Source organism: Balaenoptera acutorostrata, chromosome 7 (genome assembly GCF_949987535.1).
Source record: "Balaenoptera acutorostrata chromosome 7, mBalAcu1.1, whole genome shotgun sequence".
Lineage (NCBI taxonomy): Eukaryota > Metazoa > Chordata > Mammalia > Artiodactyla > Balaenopteridae > Balaenoptera > Balaenoptera acutorostrata.
In genome coordinates this window covers 80,530,084-80,542,634 of record NC_080070.1, presented here as the reverse complement: position 1 = coordinate 80,542,634, position 12,551 = coordinate 80,530,084, and the positions used below count along the sequence as shown (strand labels likewise).

The 12,551-nt window shown below is 35.3% G+C and overlaps 1 protein-coding gene across 3 annotated transcripts in view; it reads right to left on the bottom strand.

Annotated features, from left to right (window-relative positions):
• The window catches only part of SEMA3D (semaphorin 3D), a 208,961-nt gene that overhangs the window by 58,191 nt on the left and 138,219 nt on the right, over positions 1–12,551 (bottom strand). For all 3 annotated transcript variants that reach the window (XM_007170275.2, XM_057550011.1, XM_007170276.2), the window contains one exon: positions 3,293–3,435. In XM_007170275.2, the coding sequence (XP_007170337.1) occupies positions 3,293–3,435 (143 nt within the window). The remainder of the gene's footprint in view (positions 1–3,292; positions 3,436–12,551) is intronic.

The following is a 12,551-nucleotide window of genomic DNA, read 5'->3' as shown; positions in this document are numbered from 1 at the left end:
AGGACTCACTTTTTGAGCTTCACTGAATGCACAGAGTTCTCAGTCTGACCTCGATCACATTATATTGTGATTATCTGTTTATGTCTCTATTACCCTCACTGTACTCTAAAGTTTTAAAGAAAAGGGACAGTGGTTTACTTACCTCCCAGTGTCTGCACTTTGCACAGAACTTATATTTTTTTGTTGTTGAAATAATGAAATGATAAAATAATGAAGGAATGGGTTACAAAATTGAAGAGATTCACCCTTATCCTGTAAACAATTCTTTGTTCATTCTGTGTAATTTTTGCTTATTTCCAAAAGCTCCTCCCCACCAATCACTATATACTACTCACTCTAACAGTAATGTCTTTGACAGGTCAATAAAACAACTTTTACTTTAGTTTAGTAGCTGAAGACATAGGGAGCTCTTAAACTGTCAACAGTTTTTCACTGGCCTGAAGGTTATCAGGTAAAAATGAAAACAAACAATAATAACAAGAACAAAAAAACCTTAATATTTCCAAATAAATAGGTACTGTGGAAATATCCTGGTGGAACAAATAGTATAAAGGACTCATGTTACTGAAAAGCTCTGTAAATTCACAACAGTGTACAGTTACTCTCAACTCTCTCTAGCATGCTCTCTTCCTTCTTAGCTTTGTTTATATCTATTGAACTTAATTTTGTTTCACAGCATAGACGTACATTACATTACTACCTGTTGAAAACAGAAAAACAATATTATAGTAGCCTCATGGGATGAAAAAAATGAAACAGAGAGGAATAAATATGTTCCCCAAAATGTCACAAGAACATTTTTTATGTGAAAATAATGTGTAACAGCAACAATGATGCTGAAAAGCTCTTTTTTAATTTAAACTTGTTATTGTTTTGCAGGACATTTTTTTTTTAAAGACGTCAAGTCATTTTTAATCTCGACAGTGAAATCTCCACTTATGAGTGCTCACTTTTTACCGCACTTTAATCCTAAATTAATAAATAAAGTTAGTAACTTGGGCAGGGTGGGATGCAATTAAGAAATTACAAAGATGCATTTAGAACCAAATATTGTAAACATTGACCAGTGGATCATATGTGTAGTGGGAAATGCTGAAGAGGGTGCTAATTGAAGACAGGGATTGAGTAAAGAGATACATCAATTTAAGAAGAACCTCTATTATCTCTCTTTTTCTTTTAAGGAAATTCATCCATCACAAGTCCTTATTTGATATCACAATTTGTTAGCTTTTTATCCAAACACAATAGCATGACAAAATCTTGCTGTGTGGCCTCAGAGTTTTTTGTGGTGGGAAGACTTATGTACTACAATTCTCTCTGTCTTTGCAGTTCTATAGGAGTTTTTTCATAAATAAAATATCCCATGGCTGATACTTAAAGTCTAGATTGTATTTTTATGATACAAATTTATAAATGGGGCAGCTAAATTTTTCCTTAATATGTTTCTCCACCTCTAAAATTAACTTTCAATATATTTAGTATGAGGGTAAAAACATTACTTTGTTATAAATGAATTTCTATCAAATGGATTTGACCTATCAAGAAATAAGTATTGAACTGCTTCACAAAACCCACACTAGTTATACATGTGCTCATCACTAAGTGACTCTTAAAATACATTTAATTGATTGTAAATCTCTTATGACATACTTAACGTGGCTCATTTATACAAATGATGTCCATCCACAGCACAGCTTTCCGGCTGGGGTACTGTTGTTCTAAGGCATGCTTCAGTACACTCACACGCTACGACTACTCCAAGCAATGGCCATTCATCTCTCGGTGAGAGGCTTCAAGAGAAATGACTGTGAATTCTTAGACTCTGAAAGAATGAGGATGCTTTTTAGAGAATCTGTCCCCTGGGGGTGAAGGGATCAGTGGGAGACGGCATTACTGGCTAGGACACTAGGTAAAGAATGATCTGCGCTCACAAGTTTGGTCTCATTCAAAAGCCATGTTATCATTAGCACTCTTAAGTGCAATGACGGTTTATATTTCTGTCCCTGGAAGTGTTCAAAAGCCTGAGGGCACAGATTGAGAAAAAAAAGTGATAGGCTCCGATGGAAGAAAATGAAAAGTTTGTACAAGACCAAAGAAAGCTTCCCGCTGAGAGTATTTATTAAGTTAACAGCTTTTCCTCTTAATAACTGAGTTAATGCTGAAGGTGTCTGGTCATGTAAGAAAAGTGATTTCAGTGAAGATAAGTCCAACTAACAAAAGAATATACTGAAAAGTATGATTCCAGTAGCATTTTTATTCTATAAAGCTTGTATTCACTCAAATGAGAACTTTGATGGCACAAAATGGAAGTGTTTCATAGAGTTGCTGTTTTCCTGTAATTTACACAAAATGGCAATATTAAAAAGCAAATTTCAGTGTTCTTCAAGATAAATGTTTTGCCTTTTGGATTGTTTTTTTTCCTCCCTATCCCATTCTTCTCTCAGAACCTAATCTAGGTTAATGCTCTAGAAAGTATTTTAATAATAAGACTATATAACTGCATTTTCAACTTATTTGATTCACGTAAAGACACATAATTTTACATGTAATGTGTTATGATAAAAATATGGGATATGGGGCTTCCCTGGTGGCGCAGTGGTTGAGAGTCTGCCTGCCAATGCAGGGGACACGGGATCGAGTCCTGGTCTGGGAAGATCCCACATGCCGCGGAGCAACTAGGCCCGTGAGCCACAATTACTGAGCCTGCACGACTGGAGCCTGTGCTCCGCAACAAGAGAGGCCGCGATAGTGAGAGGCCCGCGCACCGCGATCAAGAGTGGCCCCCGCTTGCCGCAACTAGAGAAAGCCCTCGCACAGAAACGAAGACCCAACACAGCCATAAATAAATAAATCAATTAATTAAAAAAAATATGGGATATGATTCTGTTAGTGTTTAAGGAACTCTAGTGAGTATGCTAAGTTACTTTCAATTTCAAAATAAAATTATTTAATGTACAAAACATTTTAACTTCTATGGATCAGGACAATGCAGTGATCTTACTGGGAACAGTAATAACTGGCAAAGGGATAGCCCACCAATAAAGGGAGCAAGCTGCCCAAGAGATCTAACTCAAACCTGGGGAATAGCTCAGGGACTAGAAAAAATAATTTGTAATATTGGAAAATTTTGCATCCTTCTTTTTTCTTTTTACTTTTGGATCTCAAAAATTATACATGTAAGATAATATGAATTTATTCTACCATTTATGAATAATGGAGTTAACTTCAACATTACATGGTTAATTATTCATACACATACACATATGCCTTAAGTGGAATAAATATATCTTGCCTTACAAACTCTTCCAACTCGAGAAAGGATGGTCTTATCAGAAGTACTCCCTTCTTGAGATGATTCACGAAAGAAGAAATATATTTTATCATCATCTGGATTATAGGTGTCTGGGATGGGGAAAGTTCCAATAAATTTTGCTCCTGTTTGGAAGAAAAGAAGCTATACATTAAAATACTGAAATAATTCAGCCACGATAGTACTGGTGTCTTTTGTATGTAGAACAATTAGCAGCAGAATTAAAAATAAAAACATGAATGAAATGTGGGAAATGAGACATATACACAAGTAAACATGACACAAAGCAGGAACATGTATTAGCACAAAGAGGTCCTGAACAAGTTCTTTAGGACTCTGGACATCAGGTGAGAACACGACCGGCTGAGATTCACAATTGTTTCAATTCAACTAAATTACATAGAAAAGTCCTTCTTTCAAACCTGGAGATTCTATGATTTTATATTTTCCTTTTTTATGATTGCAGTCACTGCTTCTAAACCAAAATGTCCATTATGAAGAGCTTAGGAAAAACTATAAACATATCCCAAATTTAGATATATTATGATGTTATTTGTTGCACTTTGTGTAACTGCCAAAAAAAATTGAAACAACCAGTAATGCTTGGGTCAAGTCCAGCGCTGGCTCTGAAGACACTCTTTCCAACTTGATATCCTGTTTCTGCCACTTACTGGAAAGGTGACTTTGGGCAAATTGTTTATCTTCTCTATGCCTCAATTTTCTCATACCTAATATGAGGCTACCAATGTCATCTACCTAGTAGGGTAACTGATATGATAATCAAGTGAATTGATATATGTAATGTACTTACTATCTGGTAGTGCCTGACACATAATAAGGGTTTAATAAATGTTATTCATTATTAAAAGGATGTCTGGGATGATAATAATTATTATTAGGACCACAAACAAGAGAATGATGGAAAATTGAGCACATCCATACAATTGTTACAATAACATGTAGTTATTAAAAATGAAGTAATTCTAAATGTACTGTCATGGGAAGATGTCCACAATACAAATCAAGTGAAAAAATAATCGCAATACAATTAACTCCTTTTTTGCATCAATTGCATCAATGACAAGTCAGTTTGGGTTACTAATGCCTTGTTTAAAAAGTACTGGACCTTTTAAGTCTTGGTTTTATATAACTGGGAGTTAATCAGGTAACAGATTTGTAATTGGGTGATACTAGTTCAGAAACAATCATTTTGATTAAAGCAAAGAAGACAAAGAGTGGTTATTGAGGAATGAAGGACTTCAATTCAAGATGCCTGAAAGAAAGCACAGAGCACTCTTTAGGAAGCAGAAGCAGGAAACAAGAGAAGACAAAAAGTTTCCCCCAAAATAAATAAATATAATAAGTAGGAGGTGAAAAAAAATTAACATTGCCTTCTCTAGAGTTTTGACCAAGGCCCAGATTGCCAGATACTCCAGGAGTACTGACTACTATTCCCCTGCAAATGTAGAACAGTTGGTCAGTAGCCCAGTAAACAAGACTTCACAATAGACTCTTCAATAGAGAAAAGTTAATGTTTGATTCCAAGTGATGAGTAGTTCAGTCTTTATCAGCCCAGCCTCTCTGGGTCAACCCTGGGTCTCTCATCCAGTCTATTCTCTGCTTAAATGGGAAACCTTAAGAGGAAAAGAGAGGGGGGGAAATATGTGCATGATCTTTTTCCTTTTTGTTCTTTATTATTTCCCTGTTCTTTCTCTGGAACTTAGAACTCCAGTGGATTTTTATGCCCTCAATAATCTCATTTTGATATGGTCCTAAATTACATAAAAATTAAATTTTAGAAAATCATACAGGATTTTAAAAAAATTTCTTTTCTAATTAATCTTAAATTAGCAAGGTCCATTAACAATTCCACTCAAGGCTTTTTGTTTTTGTTTTTGTTTTCCCCTCCAGCCCCTCTTTTAAATTGTTTATACATCACAAACACTTAGTTTTGAATCCCTGAGCAAGGTTAAAATTCTTTTGTAGTCACAAATTAACACTTCTAATTTTTGACTTAAATGTAGGATGTTTTCTTAAAAAAAAAAAAAAACTCTCTGTGGAAATAAAATTTCCTACAAATGTAGCATTAGGATTTTAGCAAATTCATGAAAACAAAGAATATATTTAATTACTACTATATTCAAGGCACTTAGAACAAGAAAAACTGCTAGGATAAAGAATACAAAAGTGAATAAGAGCAGCCTCTTCGCTTCAAACCAGTTACAATCTGCATTAAGAAAATATTAACATATGGCCAAGATATGGCTAAGAAGAAGGCCCAGTCTTGATGTTTCCAATGACTTGAAAGGAGATTGCCAACAATGAGTAGAGAAAAAGACAACTGTGGGTTCCCACCGACACAGACCAGGCATTAATAATAATCTATAGCACGTTTTTTTGAATTTACAGATGCCTGAATTCAATGCCATTGACCTGGATGCAAATCTCCAGTGGCACTAGCATGTGAATTTTTAAAATATATAAATAAAAATAAAGAAATAACACCTTATAGGTGATTCTTACAAGAAGCTGAGTTTAAGAGTCACTGCCATAGATTACCATTTCGTATACGGGAAAAGGACATAGACAAGACTCATTAACGCTAGGTCAGTAATGCAGATGTGTGGATGGACAGGAGGAGTGAAGACTGATAATAAATACAAATTCTTCATAATTAGGGTGGGACAAAAAAGGGATAAAACTGAAACTATACAGAAATTACAGGAATATGATTGCCTTGTTTTATCTTAACAAATATATGAGCTTAAAATGGGGATGACACAAGTAGAATTTATCACAGCACTTAAATATAACTTAAGTAGAAGTTATCCATGGAGCACGATGACCCTTGTAATTGTAGTATCAGAACTACTTCGTGATTGAGTTGAATTTATACTTTTAAGAATAACATAGTGGTACAAAATTTGCCATCTTCTCTCCCCAGAGTGAAAATAAGATCTCAGTTATTTGAAACAGAAAATCATTACAGGTAAAAAGGATTCCAGTGTGAGGGAGAGAGTTGCTTGTAAAGCTTTTCTCAGACACACAGATAGGAGAAGCAGTTACGTGAACTGATTGGTGGTCTCTCATTTGCAGAGTTCGACAAGAGAAACATAGCTCTACAACACAGCAGAATGTACTTGGCCTAAAAGTTAAACAAATAAGTACGGTAATACACAGTCTGTTGTAGAAATACACAGAACAGCCCCACTTTGGCAACGTGAAACATTATCCAGGTGTTGTTGCCAGCTACTGCCATTTGAAATGGTCAAAAGTTAGAGTATGACACCAGTCCCCATTCCAGGAATTTCATTATAATATCAGTGGGGCAAAATAGAATACTTTTCCAAGTTACATTTCTTTTAACTTTCAACTAATACATAACATAGATGGTCTTGTGTTTATTCGGTGACTGTTGGTTTTACTGGACTCTTTTTTAAATGTTGGTTCTTTTTCAAGTACTATAAGGAAATTATTCTGGAGTACTGTAAGAAAATTAAATGGTAGAAGTGTTTAAGCCAAATATTTATTATGTGAAGAAATCTAATTATGAAAAAAAGAGTATCCAATAGTACTCTATTCTGTGATTTAAATAATAAGTAATTTTGAGTTAAAAATAAATACTTGTTTCAAGAATAGAGAGTTTTCTTTCTTCCAGACTCAACTGTGGTCCTGTGTCTTAGAACACTGCTGTTAGTATTTTATGATAGAAACTCCTTTTTGACTTGCTGCCAAGTTTGTGTAAAAATAGATATCATTTCATCAGTATATGACATGCAAAGTTGAATTAAGTAATTTAAAATCATACCAAGGGACACCTGGGCTTTATTTATAGCACATTTTTTCCCCTGTGGCATTTGAAACACATGCCTTAATAGGGATGGAGTTTGAAATAGTGCATTTTCACGAATGAACTTTTAGCATGACACCAGGAGACGCTGCCAAATGAAAATGGCATAAATCCTCATGGCCTGAAATGCACATCACTTTCATTTCTCCTTATGAACCTCTTTTCACCCAGATGAGCACACCTACACCATGACTTAATACATAGTGAGTTCCTTACTTTCCTTTATTTCTTCTTGTAATATGTTTTTCCTACCACTTTTGAAAAATGTTATCCTTCTATGTGGAAGAAGAATTTATAGACAACAGTACTCCAAGAGAAACTTCAAATGAAAACTGCCTCCACATGTTAGAAATGAAAATTTGAAACAAAAGTTCTCATCTACTCCAGGAAAGAAAACAAAAACATATGCATCTGAGGCGTCATTGTTTGTTTTCATTTTCCAAATGGTCATACTTCTTAGTTTTATCCCCAAATTCTCATAAAAGCTCAACTGTGATTGAGTAACCGCTCTGACGTGTATCTGTATTTCCATTTCCTGCTATGTTCTACGATTAAGCTGACAAAGAAAAGTGTGGAACTATCTAAGTCTTCATCTAAAACTGCCATCGGACTTCATCTTTGCAATTTTTGTCTCTCCTGGTGAGGTATTTAATAGGTGGGTTAATTTCTCAAAGAAGAAATCAAGATTCATACTTCTATGTCTTTTGGCAATGGATTAGACAAAGTCCCACAGAAACTCTGACAAGGATCCTAGGACTGGTAACTGAAGAGATTAGCTGATCTCACTGGTTAAATCCAGGCAGGGCAAAGAACAAAATAGGGCATACACACAAGCATCAAAGATTTTAAGCTGCCTAAGCGGTTCAGTGATAAAAATGATTCATGTAGAATCATATTTTTTAAAAGGTTAATTATTTAAAACCTGCATTTTAAGAGTTAAATACTCAATTGCAAATTTAATTTAATTTTTGTATTCCACTTAATCTAAACATAATATCTGTTTACATTTACAGGAGTTTAGTTTATTACAGACATGTAAAAGTAGGGTTTTTAACTAAAAATCAAAGTACAGAAAGCAAAATTTAACAGAAAAAAATCCTCAAACTGTCTAACCAGAAATAAATAATACAATGATGGAATAATATGTATAGGAGAAACTGACTAGACATTGACCCCATTATTTGAAATATCAAGTATCTGTCAGTTGTTTCAACCTGGCAATAACTGTACAAAACCCGGGAGTGAGCTTCACATCTACATGCTACAGTAAAGAAAATTTACATCTGTTGCATTATGTGATTGTGGATTGCACTGTGATATGTGGTATGTATTATACTGTGTGATTATGCTATTGTACATAATTAATAAAAAGTACACTTCAGGCCAGTGCTGTCCAATAGAAATTTCTGTGAAGATGGAAATGTTTTATATCTGTGCTGTCCAATAAGGTAGCCTCTAGACCATGTGGCTGTTGAGCACTTGAAATATAATTAGTGTGACTAAGAAACCAAATTTTAAGTTTATTTAATTTACTTAATTTAAATTTAAATAGCCACATGTGGCTAGTGTCTACCATATCGGACAGTGCAGCTTTAGAGCAAGTAGCCTGTACCAGCTACTGTGCTGTGTCAGGTCCAGTTTAAGGAAGAAACAGAGCCTTTACCCCCATAATTGACACTAAAATGGCAGTCAAGCTCCCAGATGCAGGAGACATGATATGATACTCTTGTCAGAAGTTTGGTATTGTAATGGAAGGATGGGTCTGGCAGTTAGGAGACCTGAACATGTCCCTTCTTCATACTGAGTCTCAATTTGTGAAATGTAAGGTCGAATAAGAAAATGTCTAATATTCCCCAAATCACCACAGTTCCTTTAGCAATCACTGCTTTTTGTCTCCCCACATTCCTGACACTAGCCAGATGACCTATTTGACCTCTGTCTTTGGACCCTAGGCTGACTGTATCTGGAAAATGGCCATTTCTCAGAATGGAGAACAGAAATGCTCCCCCCAAAAGCCAATCTTTTCCCTTAGCATGTTGGGTACTTCCTCATAACAATCTCATGTAGTTTCTATTATTTCTCCCTTGCTTTGCCCTAGTTTCCATGGACCAAGAAGCTCCTGACTGACTGGGTCTCCTGAAGCATCATGCTGTTCTGATTCTGGCCAGCCCATCACTCAGCAAATGTTTGCAATAATGACTACAGCTGACTGTCTACGTCTTCCACACTGCTTGCCTAACCACACTTCCTCTGTCTGCCACGGTCTCCATATCCAGACCCACATCCTCAGTTTGCTGTTGCCCAAAATGGCATCGTGATGTGGACCCTATTTGTAGTGAGGCTGCAAGAGCAGAGGATGGGTAATCACAATAACAGAATTTAGGCTGATGGACTGTATCATACAATATGAAGAATAAAGTGTGTAGAGCTAGAGAGACATACCTGAGTTTCAATCTCACTTCCAATAACTGTTTAACCACAGACTATTTATCTGACTTCTAATCTATCCCCAACTATTAAATGGAAATAGTAATTCTCTCAAAATTATACCACTGAATAAGATAATACTTTAAAAGTGCCTAACACAGTGACTAGGAAGGATGCTATATAAAATAAATTTGAAGCAGAAGAGACCAGACATAGGGAAATGAGTTAACAAACAATAAAATAGTAGCAATAAACCAGAGACAAGGTGATGGAGACCTAAAGAAAGATGGTGGCCATGGAAAGAACAAGGTCAACATATATTCTGAAGGAAATAAAGGCTCTTTGTGATAGATTAGATAAAGGGAGATAAAGGAGAGGAAGAAATTAAAGATAACTTCAAGGTAACTGAGTGGATGAAGTTAAGAAAGTTAAGATAGATAAAAATCAGGAAACAGGTATTGAAGGGCAGGTTAGAAAGGGGAAACAAGATAATTTTGAGTTACACTCACAGGATTTTAGATTTTAGATCCAATTAGTCTTTTATATATCTATTTGAAGAAACTAAAGCAAAAGATCACTAGACAACTTGTATAAATCTCAAAGCACTTTAGTAGTACAATCAAGGCCAAGGCTTAGATCTCTTTACTCCCATATTAAGCAACTAGTTCCTTTTGTTTAATCTGAGATGAAAATGTAAGACATAGAAATAAATATTTTTAAGGTCACTTAGTTACAGGAAAAGGTTGGAAATACAGTTTTAGGAAACAAGAACACAGAACACCACAGAAAACTATTAGAATGGATGAGCTCACAGAATTTATGAAATGTAGAGAGAGAGAAGGAAAAGGCGGTCAATACTTAAAAATGCTAAGTAGATGTCAGAGAATCAGAGCATCCGGAGCTTTAGTCCCACCGTGCTACCTCTCTCATCTTCAGGAATAACGATAATGATGGTGATGATAATATTGACACTGAATTGCTTTTACAATTGACTTCCATCAGACTTCCCTATAAGATTTAATTTAATTCTTGTAACACCCTGGGAACAGATACTATTATTACGCCAAGTTTCTGGACAAAGAATTTAAATGCACAGAAAGGTTTGACCAAGGTCACAAACAAGTGAGAGTCAGGATTTAAACTTAGGTAATTAAGTTCCACAAAAAAGAGCTGTAATTTTTGTCTAAATTGGGACACTTCAGAGAATTAAAGAACAGCAAAGGTAAACTGGAAATGTCCAAGGCAGACCAGGTTATATGGTCCCTCTGGTTATTAACCACTAAGCAATCTGCCTTAAATGTCCTACAACCATAAATAGTAGGTCTCCTAGTTCTTAATCATTTGCCTGCATTCAATCCACTGAGACTTCTACTGTGTATCCTGCCTCCCTCCTTCAGTTTCTTCCTTTCTACTGACTTCTTTCATTGCAAAGTTTTCCCAGTACCCAAAATCTTCTCTTGAATTTTTCCTCATATCCTTGGATTCTTCTATTCCCAAACAGATATCTTCTATTTCAATTATTTGTTGCTGTATATTCTCATGTCCACCTCCACTGCCACTACCTTTGTTCTTGTCTCACCCTCATTTTCCTGTTTTTGGTGCAATGGCCCCTTCTCTCTCTGTCCTCCTCCTCCTTTAGTTTTCCCTTCCTGCTATTATCAGTTACCTCTATAAACAACAAAGATCTGATTTTCTGGTTAAAATTAGGGAATTGGTGAAGGGGCTCCAAAAGGTACAAATTTCAAGTTACAAAAGAAATAAGTCCTGGGGATGTAATGTACATCATGGTGACTATAATTACTAACAGTGTATTGAATATTTGAAAGTTGCTAAAAGAGTAGATCTTAAAAGTTCTCATCACAAGAAAAACATTATATGACTATATGTGGTGATGGAAGTTAACTGGACTTATTGTGGTGATCATTTTGCAATATATACAAGTATCAAATCATGTTGTACACCTGAAACTAATATAATGTTATATGTCAATTATCCCTTACAAAAAAAAGACACACAAAAAAGAATTAAATACATTAACAGATGAATGGCTAAAGAAGATGTGGTAAATATATACAATGGAATATTAGCCATAAAAAAGAATGAAATAATGTCATTTGCAGCAAGGTGGATGGACCTAGAGATTATCATACTAAGCGAAGTAAGTCAGAAGGAGAAAGACAAATACCATATGATATCACTTATATGTGGAATCTAAAATATGACACAAATGAACATATCCATGAAACAGAAACAGACTCCAAGACATAGAGAACAGATTCCTGGTTGCCAAGACGGAGGAGGGATGGGGGAGAAAGGACTGGGAGTTTGGGATCAGCAGATGCAAACCAGTATATATAGGATGGATAAATGACAAGGTCCTACTATATAGCACAGGGAACTACATTCGATATCCTGTGATAAAGTGTAATGGAAAAGAATAGGAAAAAGAATATATATATATATAAAATAACTGAGTCACTTTGCTATACAGCAGAAATTAACACAACACTGTAAATCAATTATACTTCAATAAAATAAAAGAATTAAATAATAGATAACTTCACAGTAGTTTCAGGAAAATATTTACAGCTTTCTGGCTCCATCACCCACTCTCCTCCTATGCTCCAGGCATTTATCATCCATGAGGTCAGCGACCCTCCCCTATAATCTCAGCAGGCCCAGTGGACAGAGGAGCATTCAGTATGCCACAGGCCTTTAAAAATTGTTTATTAAGAGAATGCTAAACCAACGCAAAGGTTTCTTACTTTGTAATTCTCTTCACACAGCACTAAGAACAGCATGTTAGGCAAATAATGGTGAATAAATATTTCCCACATTTACTGTTTTAGCAATACTGTTGACTTCTTCTGGACATGTCACAGGTAAGGAAAAAATAAGACTAATCTCTTAAATGAGTGGCAACATGATGATATTTGCCATCCCAAGACTGGGAAATGCAATCTA